The sequence below is a fragment of the Pristis pectinata genome, chromosome 38 (assembly GCF_009764475.1).
Source record: "Pristis pectinata isolate sPriPec2 chromosome 38, sPriPec2.1.pri, whole genome shotgun sequence".
NCBI lineage: Eukaryota > Metazoa > Chordata > Chondrichthyes > Rhinopristiformes > Pristidae > Pristis > Pristis pectinata.
Window position 1 is genome coordinate 6,066,148 of NC_067441.1, and position 20,004 is coordinate 6,086,151.

The 20,004-nt window shown below is 51.4% G+C and overlaps 1 protein-coding gene across 1 annotated transcript in view; it reads right to left on the reverse strand.

The window, feature by feature from the left end:
* Window positions 1-227: 227 nt before the first annotated feature.
* LOC127586925 (putative thiamine transporter SLC35F3) overlaps window positions 228-20,004 on the reverse strand; it is a 21,140-nt gene continuing 1,363 nt past the window's right edge. Inside the window, exons 2-7 of the mRNA XM_052044953.1 lie at window positions 13,810-14,095; window positions 11,310-11,529; window positions 9,243-9,368; window positions 2,906-3,098; window positions 1,618-1,707; window positions 228-493 (exon numbers count right to left, since the gene is read on the reverse strand). Coding sequence (XP_051900913.1) covers window positions 228-493; window positions 1,618-1,707; window positions 2,906-3,098; window positions 9,243-9,368; window positions 11,310-11,529; window positions 13,810-14,095 — 1,181 coding nt within the window. The remainder of the gene's footprint in view (window positions 494-1,617; window positions 1,708-2,905; window positions 3,099-9,242; window positions 9,369-11,309; window positions 11,530-13,809; window positions 14,096-20,004) is intronic.

Below are 20,004 nucleotides of genomic sequence, written 5' to 3' on the forward strand. Positions count from 1 at the left end.
TCTGGAGACGGTTCCTATCGGTCAATCCCTATGGAATTCTTAGACTATAACTGGATCTTCTATATGTGAGGAATATTATACAACATCATTAACCCTTTCAATTCTTAACCTGGAGGATTTATGGTAAAGGACTAAGTTCTTTTGGGGGAGCCCAGAAATGTCAATGCTGCTCACCCTTCCCCCACAGAGAGTAGATCCCGGCCCCGTGGTTGAGGAAATAGACGTCTTCACGGGGTGGGGACATCCCCCCTCTCTGGGCATCTGGGACCAGGTAGCGAAGAGGGCCAGCCTGCGGCCTGCGAGCTGCCCTCAGAATTGTCAGGGTCTGGATCCTCCTTGGCCCCCCGGCCACCGAGCTTGGTGAGGACCCCCAGCGCCACCGTGTCCCACTCCTCCGGAAGCAGCAGCAAGAGGAAGGCGAGGCAGAGGATGAACAAGGCGGAGAGTCGCACTTGCCCGAGTCCCCAGTCCGTGCCCTGATAGACATCGGTGGCTGTGGAGGCAAAAGGGACCCAGTGAGGGAATATTGTGGAATTTGGAAACTTAACTGCTTCATGGGCTCTGTATACATGGTAGTGTAGCGGTTAGCTTAATGCTATTACAGCGCCAGCGACCCAGGTTCAATTCCGGCCACTGTCTGTAAGGAGTTTGTATGTTCTCCCTGTGTCTGCGCGGGTTTCCTCCGGGTGCTCTGGTTTCCTCCCACATTCCAGAGACGTATGGGTTAGGAAGTTGTGAGCATGCTATGTTGGTGCCGGAAACGTGGCAACACTTGCGGGATGCCCCCCCAGAACACTCTGCACAAAACATGCATTTCATTGTGTGTTTCAATGTACGTGTGACTAATAAAGAAATCTCATCCTGTGTTAACAGGACCGAGGATTGGTTAATTCTCCTGTCAACCATGCTCACAGTGAGTAAGTGATTGGTTTTGTCCAAGGTACGAGTCCTCCCCATTATGAACACCTGATTTACGTACAGCCTACACAGCTCCGATGTTTGGGAGACCGGCGGATTGGATCTGCCGGCTGCTGCAGGGCTGCAGGAATCTTCTGCCGGGTGGGAACTCAGTTCGTTGGCCGCATTTCCGACTTACGAACTGTCTGGGTTACGAACAGTTCCCAGGAACGGAACCCTGCCGTAACCCCGGGATGACCGGCATCATGGAAGTATCTCCCACTCGGTATTTTGTTGGACAGATCATCTCGGCTTATCAGGAGACGTTACAGCAGCCTTCTGCATGGCTTATCCTTGCTACTTAGATAGGCTCCTTTTAAGTACACTCTGTTGGCTGTTGGCTGCACTATGCTGTTCATTTATTCTCCATAGACGACACGATTTGTTCTTTGACCAGATTTTTGCAGCGGTGGAGACCATTTGGTTTGAACAGAAACCCTGGTCGATTTCCTCTCTTTCCCCCTCCCCCCCCCCCCTTCTGACAGTAAACTGGAGCAGGAGCCCAGGGTCATTTGCCCCTCTCTGTAACCCAGGGACCACTGTACACTTACCAGGAGCAGGAACCCAGAGTGATTTCCCTTCCCTCTAACCCAGAGGCTACTGAAGCCCACTCCACACCCCGCAGCTTGCATTCAGTCCTTCACTCAATATGTGCCTTACCAGTGTTGACAGGTACACTCAGGAACACTCCCAGTGACACGAGGGTGGGGGAGGTTACAGCAGCTCCACAGTTGATGAGGACATTGAAGACTAGAAGAGGAGGAAGCCTGGATCAGAGCGTTCCTGGACTCACCAAACCAATTCACGCTCAAACCTACAGTAACCTAGGACCCCTCTACACCACCCGATCAAATAGTCCCAGGGTAAGTACAGTGTAGGTTAGATACAGAGTTCCTCTACACTATCCTGTCAAATGTTCCCAGGGCAAGGAACAACAGAGTTTAGGACAGAGTAAAGCTCCCTCTACACTTTCCTATCGCACATTCCCCAAGTCAGGCACAGCACAAGTTAGATACAGAGTAAAGGCCCTCCACACCGTCCCATCACACACTCCCAGGGTCAGACATAGAGTGAAGCTCTCTCTACACTGTCCCATCACACACTCCCGGGGTCAGACACAGAGTGAAGCTCCCTCTACACTGTCCCATCACACACTCCCAGCATCAGACACAGGGTGAAGCTCCCTCCACACCGTCCCATCACACACTCCCGGGGTCAGACACAGAGTGAAGCTCCCTCTACACTCCCATCACACACTCCCAGCATCAGACACAGAATGAAGCTCCCTCTTCACTATCCCACCAAGCCTTCCATGAGTGCCTGAGTGACACCCTCTGGATTTCCCACATCAATCAGCTGCCTCTGAACAACTTGCCCAGCAACTGCTGTTCTTGTGGCCTTGACCCATCGCCACTAACAGTAAAATCAGAGAGTACCCAACCATTGGGAGATCTCGCTGAAACCTACCAAACACTGAAAGGCCTGGATAGAGTGGATGTGGAGAGGATGTTTCCATCAGTGGGAGAGTCCAGGATCCGAGGGCACAGCCTCAAAATAAAGGGACATCCCTTTAGAACTGAGATGAGGAGGAATCTCTTCGGCCAGAGGGTGGTGAATCTGTGGAATTCGTTGCCACAGAGGGCAAGTCATTGGGTGTATTTAAGGCAGAGATTGATAGGTTCCTTATTGGTAAGGGGCTTAAGGGTTATGGGGGGGAATGGAGTTGAGAGAAAAAAAATCAGGCATGATTGAATGGCGGAGCAGACTCGATGGGCCGAATGGCCTAATTCTGCTCCTATCACTTAAGCAACGCCACATGACCACAGGCAGCAGAGAGCACAGGGCTCCTTACACCAGCTACACTACACGGAGGGGCATGGTCTGGTTTACCATCCCAGATGGATGGCGAGAGGGACTTCCACCGACGGAGGGGAAGGCGCACACTTACCGAGGAGGAGAGCGGCCAGCCCGCACAGCTGACCCCAGGGCACAAGCCCGGCAGAGGGCCAGGGCTCCACCCTGGTGATGTGGAGAGCGACGGAGACCCAGCTCAGGAAGAGGAGGCTGAAGGCTCCCAGCGCCGTGAGGAAGAACATGACCTCGCCGAACCTCGCAGGACCCAGCAGGAGTTTAAACAGGACCTGCGCACCAAAGGGAGGAGATGTGCAGTGCATTAGCCTGGAGGTAACAAGATCTGAGGGACCTGGGAAGGCCAAAGTGCAGGTTAAGCAAGTGATTAGGAAGGAAAATGGCCCATTTTGAGAAGTTATATATATTCAATTGCATTCAATTCTGGTCACCCCATTATAGGAAGGATGTGGAGGCTCTGGAGATGGTGCAGAAGAGGTTCACCAGGATGCTGCCTGGATTAGAGGGCAGCTGCTGTAAGGAGAGATTGGACAAAGATATTGAGAGGAATAGATAGAGTGGACAGCCAGCGCCTCTTTCCCAGGGGACCAATGCTCAATACAAGAGGGCATGGCTTTAAAGTAATGGGTGGGAAGTTCAAGGGAGATATCAGAGGGAGGTTTTTTACCCAGAGAGTGTTTGGGGCATAGAATGTGCTGCCTGGGGCGGTGGTGGAGGCAGGTACATTGGTCAAATTCAAGAGATTGCTAGATAAGCTTATGGAGGAATTTAAAATAGAGGGATATGTGGGAGGAAGGGGTTAGATAGTCTTAGGTGAGGTTTAAAGGTCGGCACAACATAGTGAGCCGAAGGGCCTGTATTGTGCTGTCCTGTTCCTTGTTCTTTGTTAAATATGGGTTTTCTTGTCTGGAGCGGCGGAGGATGAGGGGAGACCTTCCTGCCTCTATCTTATCTGTCCCTTTAATAATTTTATATGTTCTATAGGATCCCCTCTCATTCTTCTGAATTCCAGCGAGTGTGGCCTCACCAGTACCCTGTACAGTTGCAGCAAACCAACCTTTTGCGATTCATGCACAAGCACTCCTCAGTCCCTCTGCGCAACAGCATGCTGCAATCTTTCACCATTTAAGTAATAATCTGATCTTCTATTTTTCCTTCCAAGTGGATGACCTCGCATTTACCAACATTGTACTCCATCTGCCAGACCCTTGCCCACTCACTTAACCTCTCTCTCAGAGGACTCTCCGCATCCTCTGCTACATCTATTTCTTGGTTTATTGCCTGTGCCACTGTAATGTTATTATTTGGTGGCCTATAGACAACTCCTACCAGTTATTTTTTCCCTTTACTATTCCTAAGGGCAGGCACGGTAGTGTAGAGGCTGGCTTAACACTATTACGGCGCCAGCGATCCGGGTTCGGTTCTGGCTGCTGTCTATGAGAAGTTTGAACGTTCTCCCCATGTCCTCCGGGTGCTCCAGTTTCCTCCCACATTCCAAAGACGTACAGGTTAGGAAGTTGCGGGCATGCTGTGTCGGCGCCGGAAGCGTGGCGACACTTGCGGGCTGCCCCCAGAACACTCTACGCAAAAGATGCGTTTCACTGTGTGTTTCGATGTACATGTGACTAATAAAGAAATCTTGTCTTGTCTAACCTCTAGAGGTTTATAAGATTATGCGAGGCATAGATAGAGTAGACAGCCAGTATCTTTTTCCCAGGGTCAAAATGTCCAATACTAGAGGGCGTGCATTTAAAGTGAGAGATGGTAAGTTCTAAGGAGATGTGTGCAGGGCAAGCTTTTTTTTTACAGAGCGTTGGGTGCCTGGAATGCGCTGCCAGGGGGGGGGGTGGAGGCAGATACGATAGAGGGGTTTAAGAGGTTCTTAGGCACATGAATGTGCAGAGAACGGAGGGATGTGGACATTGTGTAGGCAGAAGGCATTAGTTTAGTTAGGCATTTAATTACTAGTTTAATTAGTTGGGCACACATCGTGTTCCTGTGCTATACTGTTCTGTGTTCTATATAAACTGAAACTGCACCTGGGAATATTGTGCAGTGTTGATCTCCTGAGAGGAGGTCTCATTGAAACTCACAATATTCTTGCGGGGCTGAACAGGCTGGGTACAGGGGGGATGTTTCTCCTGAATGAGGGGTTCAAAACCAGGGGTCCCTGAATGAGATTAGTGAACCAGTTAGAATTTCACAAGGGGTGAAAAGAAAAAAAATCACAAAAAAAGACCACAGATGCTGGAAACCTGAAGCAAAAACAGAAAGTGCTATAAACACACAACAAGTCAGGCAGCATCCGTGGAGAGGGAAACAGTTAATGTTTCAGAAGCCAGAGTTTCTCTGTTCTGATGAAGGTTGGCAGACCCGAAACGTTGACTGTTTCTCTTTCCACAGACGCTGCCTGACCTGCTGAGTCTTTCTGTACTGTCTCGGTTTCACAATGCCCCGCGGAGTCTCAGGTCCCCACTATCAGTGGTACCAGCTTTTCAGTTGCACGGACAATTCGACCTTGCACCTCCAGATCAACACTTCACCCTCCAGATTACAGTGATATTGCCACACTGCCTGCATCTGTGGAAACACTTCCTCGCTCACTACCCTGATGAATTCTTCATTCACCTTAAACTCTTTGATCAGACCACCTTCTAAGTTGAAGACAACACAAGCCCATCTGTTCAACCCGGAATTTACCCTTTCAATGCTGGCTGAGAAGTGGCAGGGTAACAGTCACACCCCAACGGTGCCAGGCAGTGACCATCTCCAACAGGCGAGAGTCTGACCACCTACTCTTGGCATTCAATGATATTCCCATCGCCCAGTCCCCACCTGCAACATCCCAAGGTTCGCTGCCGACCAGAAACTCAACTGGACCAGACACATAAACACTGGGGCTACAAGAGTGGGTCAGAGGCTGGAGATCCTGCGGTGAGTGACTCCCCTCCTGACACCCGAAGGCCTTTCCACCATTTACAAGGCACAAGTCAGGGCTGTAATGGAACACACTCCCCACTGGCCTGGGAGAGTGCAGCTCTGACAACTCTCAAGAAGCTTAACACCGTCCAGGACAAAGCAGCCCGCTCGATCGGCACCCCACTAAACACCCCCTCCCTCCACCACCGGCACACAGTGGCCGCAGTCTACAGAACACCCCGCGGTTACTCCGACAGTGCCTCCCAAACCCACGACCTCTCCCGCCAAGGGCAGCGGGTGCAGGGGGACACCACCACCCGCACGTCCCCCTCCCAGTCACCCACCGTCCCAACTCGGAAATACATCGCCGTTCCTTCACCGTCACTGGGTCTAAACCCTAGAACTCCCTCCCCAACAGCACCATGGGAGCACCTTCCCCAGAGGGACTGCAGCGGTTCGAGGGGGCAGTTCACCCCTCTCCTTCTCAAGGGGCAGTTAAGGATGGGCAATTAATGCTGTCTTGCTGGTGACACACAGGTGAATATTTAAAACCAAATTACAATTGCTCTGGTGAGGCTGCACATCAGCGAAGAGGAGATGTATCCTCCCTGTAACACACAACTGGAGGAACTTGGGCGGGTCGGGCAGCAGCTGTGGAGGGAAATGGACAGTCAACATTTCTGGTCGACTTCATCTGGACTGTCCACTTGGGGAGTGGGGAGTGTATTCCATTACAGCCCTGACTTGTGCCTTGTAAATGGTGGAAAGGCCTTGGGGTGTCAGGAGGGGAGTCACTCACCGCAGGATCTCCACAGATGCTGCCTGACCTGCTGAGTTCCTCCAGCTTTTTGTGTGTTGCCCCAGATTCCAGTATCTGCAGTCTCTCGTGTCTGCAGACGTCTCCTCCCTGCCCAGTAGGTTCTGACCAAGGCTCAGTACAGCCCTCTGATTCAGGAAATTCCTGAAGGTTAAACCTCTCTGCAGACTAACAGTACAGTTCTCCCTCGCTAGTGCCCTAACACTGCCTCAGTATCACCTCTCCAACAGTGCAGTGCTCTTCATTTCTCCATCCCACTCCCACTCTGATCTATCGGTCTGCAGCCTCCTCCACTGTCACAACGGGCCCCACTGCAAGCTCGAGGAGCAGCATCTCATCTTCTGTCTGGGCACATTGCAGTCTCCAGGACTCAGTACTCAATTCTCCAGACTTTAGATAACTCGCTCTCTGTGTCAGAGCTGCTCAGTACTACCAGTCATCCATCTGTGACCCTGGCTCCGTCTCTCTCTCTCTCTCTCTCTCTCCCCCCCCCCCCCCCCTTAGTACAGCTTGGCCCCAAGTGACTGTCCCACAGCGCAGATATTAGCAACATCTAACACTTGAAGCATTGTGTGCAGTCCTGGTCACCTAGCTATAGGAAGGATGTCTTTAAGCTGGAAAGATTTACTTTGACAGGATGGCTTGAGTTTTAAGGAGAGGTTGGATAGTCTGGGGCTGCTTTCCCTAGAGAATAGCTGGCTGAGGGGTGAATTCTAAATTATGCCTGATCATTTATCGTATAACATCTGGTGGGATCTTGCTCTGTATGAAACCTGGCTGTTGGGTTTGCTCTGGGGAGGCAACTTTGAGAAGGGACATACCCAAGATCCAGAAGATCAAGATGCATGGGATCCACGGTGTTTTGGTAGTTTGGATTCAGAATTGACTTGCCTATTGAACACAGAGGATAGTGGGGGAAGAATGTTCTTGTGGCTGGAGGTCTGTGACCAGTGGTGTTCAACAGAGATCAGTGCCGGGACCTCTGTTGTTTGTGGTTATAGAAATATATCTGTAAGTATATAAATTATTTGGGTGAAAATGTAGATGGGTCGGTTAGTAAGTTTGCGCACATACCCAAAAAGTTGGTGGTGTTGTGGACAGTGAAGGCATCTGTCAAAGGATACACCAGGATACAGACCAGCTACAGAAATGAGCCAAGAAATGGCAAATGCAGTTTAATCCTGGCAAGTGTGAGGTGTTCCACTTTGGGAGGTCAAGCGTAAAGGGGAAAGTATACAGCAAATGGCAAGACCCTTAGTAACATTGATGTACAGAGGGATCTTGGGGTCCAAGTCCATAGCTCACTGAAAGTGGCCACACAAGTGGATAGGGTGGTAAAGAAGGCATACGGCGTGCTTGCCTTCGTCGGTCAGGGCATTGAGTACAAGAGTCAGGAAGTCACATTGCTGTATAAAACTTTGGTCTGGCCACACTTGGAGTATTGCATGCAGTTCTGGTCGCCCCATTACGGGAAGGGTGTGGAGACTTTGCAGAGGGTGCAGAAGAGGTTCACCAGGATGCTGCCTGGATTAGAGGGCATGAGCTATAAGGGGTTGGACAGACCTGGATTGTTTTCTCTGGAGCGTCGGAGGCTGAGGGGAGACCTGATAGAAGTTTATAACATTGTGAGAGGCACAGATAGAGTAGACAGAGTCCTTTCCCCAGGGTGGGAATGTCAATTACTAAAGGGCATAGGTTTAAGGTGAGGGGGGACAGTTTAAAGGAGATGTGCGGGGCAAGTCAAAGGGGACAAACCAAATTTCTGTAGCCTCCTGAGAAACTAGAGGCACTGGTGAGCTTCCTTGGCTGTGGCTTCTACATGATTTGACCAGCTTTTGATTTGATCTCACCAACTTTTACCGATGCACCATAGAAAGCATCCTATCTGGATGTATCACGGCTTGGTACGGCAACTGCTCTGCCCAGGATTGCAAGAAACTGCAGAGAGTTGTGGACACAGCCCAGCGCGTCACGGAAACCAGCCTCCCCTCCTTGGACTCTGTCTTTACCTCTCGCTGTCTTGGTGTAGCAGCCAGCATAATCAAAGACCCCACCCACCCGGGTCGTTTTCTCTTCTCTCTTCTTCCATCAAGTAGAAGATACAGGAGCCTGAGGGCACGTACCACCAGGCTTAAGGACAGCTTCTACCCCACTGTGATAAGACTATTGAACGGTTCCCTTATACAATGAGATGGACTCTGACCTCACGATCTACCTTGTTGTGACCTTGCACCTTATTGCACTGCACTTTCTCTGTAGCTGTGACACTTTACTCTACTGTTATTGTTTTTAACCTGTAAGACAAGTTTTTCACTGTACCTCAGTACAAGTGACAATAATAAACCAATACCAATACCAAGTTTCTTTTATAGAGAGGTGTGGCTGCCTGGACCGCGCTGCCAGGGGTGGTGGTGGTGGAAGCAGATACGATAGTGGCGTTTAAGAGGCATTTACACAGTCACATGAATATGCAGGGGATGGAGGGATATGGATCATATACAGGCAGAAGGGAATGGTTTAATTCGGCATCATGGTCAACACAGACATTGTGGGCCGAAGGGCCTGTTCCTGTGCTGTACTGTTCTATGTTCTAAATATCCCATTGGCTGTGGGGTTGCTCTGTGACTTCTGCTGCGCGGCGGGGGCCCTTCCCCTTCTAATCGGGTCTGTGGGATCTTACCTTGTACAGGGCGGAGGCGGAGGCGGAGCCCACGACCAGGGCCACGCCCACGATGGCGTTGCGGAGGAAGCCGTCGGCGTAGGCGATGAGCACAATGCCGGTGACGGAGAGGATGGCAGCCACGATCTGCACAGGTCAGAGGGAGCAGTGGGTGAGGGGGGGACAGAGCACTCAGTCCTACTTCAATCTCCATGGCCCCTCGATCCATCGAGGCCATGCTAGCCCCACTCCCCATCCTGCCCATCCCCCCTGCACCCCATCCCAGCCCCTTCTCTGCATAGCCCGGCAAAATATTCCTTCCCGTTGCAACCTCGCGCCCTGCAGGGAGCTGGGACATTCTGCCCATTTACACCGTGCTGTTCCTGGTACTCAAGGAGCCTCTCCAACATCCCCGCTGCCCTCAGATCCCTGTCTCCCTCATCCAGCTTCCCCTCAAACCCACCTCACCCGTGTGAGTGACTTCGTCACTCTCACTTCTGCCCGGGGAAAGGAGTTTCCCCGGCAGATAATCAACGTGTTCACTTAGAAGCACCATGCTGACACAGCACGAGGGCTGAGGGAGTGCCGCACCGCAGCAGGAACTCATTGTAGACATCCGTGAGGTTTACTGTCACGCCTCTGTAGGCAATGCACTGAAAGGCTTGATCTAGGACTCAGCCCACACCAAGAACGATAGGCTGAATGCTCACAGTCTTTTCCCCAGTGTAGGGGAGTCCAAAACTTAAGGTTTAAGGTGAGAGGAGAAAGATTTAAAGGGGTCAGCTTTTCACATAGAGGGTGGTGGGTGTATGGAACGAGCTGCCAGAGGAAGTGGTAGGGGCGGGGACAATTACAATGTTTAAAAGACAATGATACAGTTACATGGACAGGTGCAGTACAGCACAGGGACAGCAGGAAAAGGCCCTTCGGCCCACAATGTCCTGCCAAACTAGTTAAGCTAATGACGCCTAATCCCTACTGCCTGCACGTGGCCCATATCCCTCCATTCCCCGCATACTCATGTGCCCATCTAAGACTCTCTTACACACCTCTGCCATATCTGCCTCCACCACCAACCCCTGCGGGTTTAGAGAGATGTAGGCCAAACACAGGCAAATGCGACTAGCTCAGGTTGCCATGGAAGAGTTGGGCTGTTTCCGTGCTGTACAGAGTCGGTGCCTCAAGAAGGCGGCATCCATCACTGAGAACCCTCACCACCCGGGACATGCCCTCTTCTCGTTACTACCACCGGGGAGGAGGTACAGGAGCCTGAAGACCCACACTCAACGATTCAGGAGCAGCTTCTTCCCCTCTGCCATCAGATTCCTGAACGGTCCGTGAACCCATGAACACTGCCTCATTAGAGAACATAGAACATAGAAAACCTACAGCACAATACAGGCCCTTCGGCCCACAAAGTTGTGCTGAACATGTTCCTACCTTAGAAATTACTAGGCTTACCCATAGCCTTCTATTTTCCATGTGCCTATCCAACAGTCTCTTAAAAGACCCTGTCGTATCTGCCTCCACCACCGTTGCCGGCAGCCCGTTCCACACACTCACCACTCTCTGAGTAAAAAAACTTACCCCTGACATCTCCTCTGTACCTACTCCCCAGCACCTTAAACCTGTGTCCCCTTGTGGCCACCATTTCAGCCCTGGGGAAAAGCCTCTGACTATCCACACGATCAACGCCTCTCATCATCTTATACACATCTATCAGGTCCCCCCTCACCCTCCGTCGCTCCAAGGAGAAAAGGCCGAGTTCCCTCAACCTGTTCTCATAAGGCATGCTCCACAATCCAGGCAACATCCTTGTTAATCTCCCCTGCGCCCTTTCTATGGCTTCCACATCCTTCCTGTAGTGAGGCGACCAGAACTGAGCACAGTCCTCCAAGTGGGGTGTGACCAGGGTCCTATATAGCTGCAACATTATCTCTCGGCTGCTTTTATTGTTCTTTTTTTTGCACTATTTATTTATCTTTGTAATTTATTGTAATGTTATGCCTCTGTACTGTACTGCTTCTGCAAAACAATAAATTATATGTCATATAGGTCAGCGATAATAAATCTGGTTCTGACGCTTACCCGGACTCCCATAAACCTGTCCTTGAGTACAATCCAGGAGAGCAGAAAGACAAAGGCCTTGTTGCAACAGAAGAGAGCAGAGACTTCTGTAGTGCTGATGTTCCTCAGCGCCAGCAAGTACAGGTAGGTGGTAACCATCCAAAGAACGCAGAAAGGACCGGTCCTTGTGACGAGGACTCTGACGGAGAAGCCGCCCTCACTCAGTAAACGGGTAGAGGCCCTGTGGATGATAGGCCGAGTGACAGTGTGGTCAGACTAGAGAAACTGCGGCTGGGGATGTTTCAACGGTAATAAATTGAAAGCCAATCTCAGCAATGGGTGACAGTGAAACCATGGGGATGTTTACCAACCCTCCTGGCTCACTAATCTCTTCAGGAAAGGAAATCTGCTGCCCTTAACTGTGACTCCAGACCACAGCAAGGGCAGCAGAATCCCGATAACTGCTGACAGACTGGCTGCAAATCCCAATGGTTCAGCATTTGGCTCGTTGGGTAACGTTCTTCCGTGAAACTCACCAGGGCCCCCGATCCCTGAAACTCACCAGGACCCCTGATCCCCGAAACTCACCAGGACCCCCGATCCCTGAAACTCACCAGGACCCCTGATCCCTGAAACTCACCAGGACCCCCGATCCCCGGAAGTCACCAGGACCCCCGATCCCTGAAACTCACCAGGACCCCCGATCCCTGAAACTCACCAGGACCCCCGATCCCTGAAACTCACCAGGGCCCCCGATCCCCGAAACTCACCAGGGCCCCCGATCCCCGAAACTCACCAGGGCCCCCGATCCCCGAAACTCACCAGGGCCCCCGATCCCCGAAACTCACCAGGACCCCTGATCCCTGAAACTCACCAGGACCCCCGATCCCCAGAAGTCACCAGGACCCCTGATCCCTGAAACTCATCAGGGCCCCTGAGCCCTGAAACTCACCAGGACCCCCGATCCCTGAAACTCACCAGGACCCCCGATCCCTGAAACTCACCAGGACCCCCGATCCCTGAAACTCACCAGGACCCCCGATCCCCGAAAGTCACCAGGACCCCCGATCCCCGAAAGTCACCAGGACCCCCGATCCCCGAAACTCACCAGGACCCCCGATCTCCGAAACTCACCAGGACCCCCGATCCCTGAAACTCACCAGGGCCCCTGACCCATGAAACTCACCAGGGCCTCCGATCCCTGAAACTCACCAGGGCCTCCGATCCCTGAAACTCACCAGGGCGCCTGTTTCCGTGCTACCTTGAAACTCACCGGGTTCACTGGAAAATCTATTATAATATTGTGTAAATTCTAAGCAAAGTCAAATGGAAGTAGGTTGGGGTATTAATAGGGGTAACATCCAAGATCCAGGAAATCTCCCAGTCCAGCATTAACAAACACTCCAGCGTGCCGAGCTGCCTCTGAAGTGGAGCACTGAGTGGGACAGTCAGGACAGGTGCTTCACACCCTGAACCCATGCACCAAGGTGGAGGCCTTGGGTTAACTGGGCAGTTGTGGGGTGTGATTCCCAGCTTTGCCCCCGGTGTACCTGCTGCACACAGTCCGGCAGAGGTGGATATGGGTTTACTGACACACCCATTGCTGATCTGGGCTTACAGGCCCAGCAGCAGGTAATGCGATTACTGCCAAGTCAGAGTGGTGTAAGAAGATTTCAGGAATGGAATTAAACTTCTCCCTGGTGGGGGGAGTGGGGCAGCCTGAGGCAGGCCGATGTTACTGGAGTGTAGGGACACACAGCTCAAATCCACTGCCGTGTTCCTGACCCCACCATAACCCCTGACCCCATCGTACCCCTGACCCCACTGTAACCCCCCACACCACCATAAACCCTGACCCCATCGTACCCCTGACCCCATCGTACCCCTGACCCCACCGTAACCCCTGACCCCACTGTAACCCCCCACCCCACCATAACCCCCCACCCCAACGTAACCCCTAATCCCACTGTATCCCCAACCCCATTATAACCCTGACTCAACTGTAAACCCTGACCCCAACGTAACCTATGTCCCCACCATCCCCAACCCCACTGTAACCCCTGACCCCACCATAACCCCTGACCTTACCATGTCCCCAACTTTACCATAACCCCTAACCCCACCGTAACCCCTGACCCCATATGACCACATCATGTCCCCAACCCCACCATAACACCTGACCCCACCATAACCCCCGACCCCACTGTGACCCTAACCTCACAGTAACCCCTGACTGTACAGAACCCCTGTGTTCAGTGTAACCCCTGACCCCAGTAACATCCGACCCCACTGTATCCCCAACCCCACAATAACCCGATCCCACTGTAACCCTGACCCCACCACATCCTCTGACCTCACCGTAATCCCGACCCCACCATAACCCTGACTCCCAACCCTCCCGACCTCTCTCTCTCTCTCTCCCCCACCCCCTCCGACCCGGGTCCCTGAACTCGGCCCTTCCCTCTCCAGAGCCCGGCGACGTGCCCCCCCCCCAGCCCCCAGCCCGCCCCCTTCCCCTCACCTGAGCTGCTCCAGTGGAGCCCGGCAGTGCCATGAGACGAGCAGGCGGCTGGCGCAGTACGCCGGGAAGAGCAGGAGGTTCCATCCGGCCGCGTGGCAGGCCACGAAGAAGGGAGCCTCGAAGTTGACCTGCACTGCCTTCCCCAGCTGGGTCACCCCAGCCCAGCATCCTGCCAAGCAGACGGCCAGCGCCGTCCCCCGCGCCACCCTCCCCAGCACATCCAGCGCACCCTTGGGCTCCTCCGCGGCTGATTTCCGCCCCGGGGCATCCGCTGTCCGCTCGCCACCTTCGGAGGGTAGGAGGTGGGGGGTGGAAGAGAAGAGACGGGGATGAGTTGTGTTGGGGGCTCCATCGGTGCCGAGATGGACAGATGGAACAGGGGAGGGTTGCAAGAGCAGGAAGCACACAAGGATTCATAGAGTTATACAGCAAGGAAACAGGCCCTTCGGCCCAACTCCTCCATGCTGACCAAAGTCTAAGCCCGTCCCATTTGACCTTGTTTTACCCATTCCCTCTAAACCTTTCCTATCCATGTACTTAGCCACATGTTTTCAGAATCAGGTTTATTATCACTGACCTACATGACGTGAAATGTGTTGTTTTGGGGTAGCAGTACAGTGCAAGACATAAAATTACTATAAATTACAAAATTAATAGTGCAAAAAAAAAAGGAACAATGAGGTAGTGTTCATGGGTTCATGGACTGTTCAGGAATCTGATGGCGGAGGGGAAGAAGCTGTTCCTGAATTGTTGAGTGTGGGTCTTCAGGCTCCTGTACCTCCTCCCCGATGGTAGTAATGAGAAGAGTCCGTGTCCCGTGTGGTGAGAGTGACAGATGCCGCCTTCTTGAGGCACCGCCTCTTGAAGATGTCCTCGATGGTGGGGAGGGTTGTGCTCGTGATGGAGCTGGCTGAGTCTACAACCCTCTGCAGCCTCTTGCGATCCTGTGCATTGGAGCCTCTGTACCAGGCGGTGATGCAACCAGTCAGAACACTCTCCACCGTACATTTGTTGAAATTTGCAGGTCTTTGGTGACGCACCGAATCTCCTCAAATTCCCAACAAAGCAGAGCCGCTGGCGTGCCTTCTTCATGATTGCATTCGTGTCTTTTAACTGCTGTCATTGTACCTGCCTCTACTACTTTCTCTGGCAAGCACAGCGCAGAATCAGACCCTTGGGCCCATCGATTCCATCCTGGTCATCAAGTACCTGTCTACGCTAATCCCATTTCCTAGCACTCAGTCCACAGCCTTGACGATTCACGCGCTCGTTTAGATACGTCCTTAACGCTGTGGGTGCGTCTACCCCCACCACCCCGCGGGCACTGCCTTCCAGATTCCAACCACCCTCTGGATGAAAAAACATCTTGCCCCGTACCCTAAACCTGTGCCCCCACACCCCCCCCCCCGGACCCCTCTGCTGCTATCACGTCCATCAGGAACCCACCCCTCCCCGCAAGGAAAACAGCCTCTCCTTACAGCTGGAACGTTCCATCCCAGGTGACATCGTGGAGAACCTCCCCTGCACCCTCTCCAGTGCAGTCACCTCCTTCCTACAGTGTACAACCACGATTGTACCCAGGACTCTGGCTGCAGCTTCACCAATATTTCATTGTTGTATATTTAATGTTATCTGGATGCACCACGGCTTGGTACGGCAACTGCTCTGCCCAGGACCGCAAGAAACTGCAGAGAGTTGTGGTCACAGCCCAGCGCGTCACGGACACCAGCCTCCCCTCCTCGGACTCTGTCTCTACCTCTCGCTGTCTTGGTGAAGCAGCCAGCATAATCAAAGACCCCACCCACCCGGGTCACTCTCTCTTCTCTCCTCTTCCATCAGGCAGAAGATACAAGAGCCTGAGGGCACGTCCCACCAGACTCAAGGACAGCTTCTACCCCACTGTGATAAGACTATTGAACAGTTCCCTTATACGATAAGATGGACTCTGACCTCACAATCTACCTTGTTGTGACCTTTCACCTTATTGCACTGCACTTTCTCTGCAGCTGTGACACTTTACTCTGTACTATTATTGTTTTTACCTGTACTACATCAATGCACTCTGTACTAACTCAATGTAACTGCACTGTGTAATGAATTGACCTGTACAATCGGTATGCAAGACAAGTTTTTCACTGTACCTCTAAACCAATACCAATAATAATATTTTATAACCTTCCTGCTTTCATACCCCAACTAATGAAGTATGCTGTATGCCTTCCTCACCACCCTATCTACCTGTTCTGCAACCATCAGGGATCCTTAGACTTGTACACCAAGGTCCCTCTGTTGCGCCCTGCCATTTACTGTGAATGAGCTACCCTTACTTATCCTTCCAAAGTGCTTCACCTCACATGTATCGGGATTAAATTCCACCCTACCTAATCATCTGTCTCCCATAACTACCCTCATTATCAACACTGCCACAAACCTTTGTGTCATCTGCACATTTCCTAACCACGCATTCATATCCAAATATACCAGGGCAGGCACGGTAGTGTAGCGGTTAGCGTAACGCTATTACAGCGCCAGCGACCCGGGTTCAATTCCGGCTGCTGTCTGTAAGGAGTTTGTACGTTCTCCCGTGACTGTGTGGGTTTCCTCCGGGTGCTCCGGTTTCCTCCCACATTCCAAAGACGTACAGGTTAGGAAGTTGCGGGCGTGCTATGTTGGCGCCGGAAGCGTGGCGGCACTTGCGGGCTGCCCCCAGAACACTCTACGCAAAAGGTGCATTTCACTGTGTGTTTCGATGTACATGAGACTAATAAAGATCTTATCAAATCGTTAAGTATTATAACAAACAGTAAGGGTCCCCGCACTGATCCCAATGGTACACCGCTGGTCACGAGCTCCCAGTCACAAAAACAACCTCCGCCCTCTGCCTCCTACGACCAAGCCAATTTGGGATCCAGTTTTGAACCTCGCTGCCCTCATCAATTCGTTTTGTAACCCCTTTGAAAAAATTCAGACAAGTTGGTCAGACAAGATCTCCTGCAGTAAAGCTTTGCTGACTATCTTTTGATCAGTCCATGTCCTTTCCAAGTGTTAATTAATCCTGTCCCTTGGAGTTTTTTTCCCAATAACTCGCCTATCACTGACTTAGACTGACAGGCCTTTAATCACCTAGCTTATCCCTGCCGCCCTTCTTCAGTCAGAATCAGGTTTATATCACTGACTGATGTGTTGTTTTGCGGCAGCAGTACAGTGCAAAGATATAAAATTACTATAAATCACAAAATAGTGCAACAAAAAAAGGACTAACGAGGTAGTGTTCACGGGTTCATGGACCGTTCAGGAATCTGATGGCGGAGGGGAAGAAGCTGTTCCTGAATCGTTGAGTGTAGGTCTTCAGGCTCCCGTACCTCCTCCCCAATGGTAGTAACGAGAAGAGGCCGTGTCCCGGGTGGTGAGGGTCCTTAGTGACAGATGCCGCCTTCTTGAGGCGCCGCCTCTTGAAGATGTCCTCGATGGCGGGGAGGGTTGTGCCCGTGATGGAGCTGGCTGAGTCTACACCCCTCTGCAGCCTCTTGCGATCCTGCGTATTGGAGCCTCCGTACCAGGCTGAATGCTCTCCACCGTACATCTGTAGAAATTTGCAAGAGTCTTTGGTGACGTACCGAATCTCCTCAAACTCCTACCTAAGTAGAGCCACTGTCGTGCCTTCTCCGTGATTGCATCAACGTGCTGGGCCCAGGTTAGATCCTCTGAAATGTTGACACCCAGGAACTTGAAGCTGTTCACCCTTTCCACCGCTGACCCCTCAGTGAGGACTGGTGTGTGTTCTCCTGACCTCCCCCTCCTCTGAACGGTCCATGAACCCATGAATACTGGTTTGTTATTCCTCTTTTGCACTATCTTATTTATTTTGTAACACAGTAATTTTTATGTCTTTATGTCTTGCACTGCACTGCTGCCACAGAACAAATTTCACCACATACGTCAGTGATAATAAACCTGATTGGGATTCTGATAAACATACCCTGCTAAGTCAAAAAGTTTCTCACTACGCACCCTATCTATGCCCCTCATCCTCCATCACTCCAAGGAAAACAAATCCCAACCTCTGCAGTCTCTCCTTATACCTGACACGCTCCAGCCCAGGCAATATCCTGGTGAATCTCCTCTGCACCCCCTCCAGTGCAGTCAAGTTCCTTCCATAGTGTGGTGACCAGAAACTGCACACAATGCTAACCGGTGTTTTATAAAGTTTGTTCCGTGATCTCCCTGAAATTACGCTGCCTGATAAAGGCCAGTATCCCATATGCCTTCTTAACCGCCTTACCTACCTGTGCTGCTGACTTCAGGGAGCCTTGTACAAGTACAACTTTACCAAACACCATGTGCAGTTCTGGTCACCAGACTAGAGGAAGGATGTGATTGTGCTGGAGAGCATGCAGAGGGGATTCACCAGGGATGTTAGAACACAGAACATAGAACACTACAGCACAGTACAGGCCTTTGGCCCACAATGTTGTGCTGACATTTTATCCTGCTCTAAGATCTATCTAACCCTTCCCTCTCACACAGCCCTCCATTTCTCTATCATTCATGTGTCTATCTAAGAGTCTCTTAAATGTCCTAATGTATCTGCCACCCACAACCTCTGCCGGCAGTGCGTTCCACGCACGCACCACTCTCTGTGTAAAAAACTTACCCCTGACATCTCCCGTATTACCTTCCTCCATCACCTTAAAATGATGTCCTCTTGTGTTAGCATTGTCGCCCTGGGAAAAAGTCTCTGACTGTCCACTTGATCTGTGCCTCTTATCATCTTGTACACTTCTAGCAAGTCACCTCTCATCTTCCTCCTCTCCAAAGAGAAAGCCTTAGCTCACTCAACCTATCCTCATAAGGCATGCTCTCCAATCCAGGCAGCATCCTGGTAAATCTCCTCTGCACCCTCTCTAAAGCTTCCACATCCTTCCTATAATGAAGCAACCAGAACTGGACACAATACTCCAAGTGTGGTATAACCAGAGTTCTATAGAGCTGCAACATCACCTCGCAGCTCTTGAACTCTAAACCTCGACTAATGAAGGACAACACACCATACACCTTCTTAACAACCCTATCAACCTGTGCGGCAACCCTGAGGGATCTATGGACGTGGACCCCAAGATCCTTCTGTTCCTCCACACTGCTAAGAGTCCCGCCATTAACTTTGTATTCTGCCTTTGAATTCGATCTCCTGAAGTGTATCACTTCACACTTCTCCGGGTTGAACTCCATCTGCCACTGTTGCCTGGATTGGAGGACTTCTAGGGAGAGATTGGAGAGGCTGGGCTTGTTTTCCCTGGAGCGAAGGAAGCAGAGGGGAATATAAGATCATGAGAAGCATAGACAGGGTAGTCGAAATCTTTTTCCCACAGTAGGGGTATCAAAAGCTCGAGGGCGCAGCTTTAAGGTGAAGAGGGAGGAAGTTTAAAGTGGATCTGAGGGGTAAGTTTTCAACACCGAGAGTGGTCGAAGCAGAGAGTGTGGTAGCTTTGGAAAGGGTGCAGAGGAGATTTACCAGGATGCTGCCTGGTGTAGAGAGTATGGATCATGAGGAGGGACTAAGGGAGCTAGGGCTTTACTCTTTGGAGAGGAGGAGGATGAGGGGAGACATGATAGAGGTGTACAAAATATTAAGAGGAATAGATAGAGTGGACAGCCAGCGCCTCTTTCCCAGGGCACCAATGCTCAATACAAGAGGGCATGGCTTTAAAGTAATGGGTGGGAAGTTCAAGGGAGATATCAGAGGGAGGTTTTTTTACCCAGAGAGTGTTTGGGGCATGGAATGCGCTGCCTGGGGCGGTGATGGAGGCAGGTACATTGGTCAAATTCAAGGGATTGCTAGATAAGCTTATGGAGGAATTTAAAATAGAGGGATATGTGGGAGGAAGAAGTTAGATAGTCTTAGGCGAGGTTTAAAGGTTGGAACAACATGGTGGGCCGAAGGCCCTGTATTGTGCTGTACTGTTCTATGGTTCTATGGATATCTGGAACATGCTGCCAGAGGTGGTAGTGGAATCAGATACAACCTCTACCTTGAAGAGGCATTTAGACAGACACTTAGAATACAGGGAAATGGGAGTATTGTAAATGAGCACGAAAGGTTGACATGAACATAATGGGCTGAAGGGCCTTTATCTGCGCTGTACAACTCTGTGACTCTACACTCATCCCTCCCTTCCTCAGTGCTCCCTGGGACCA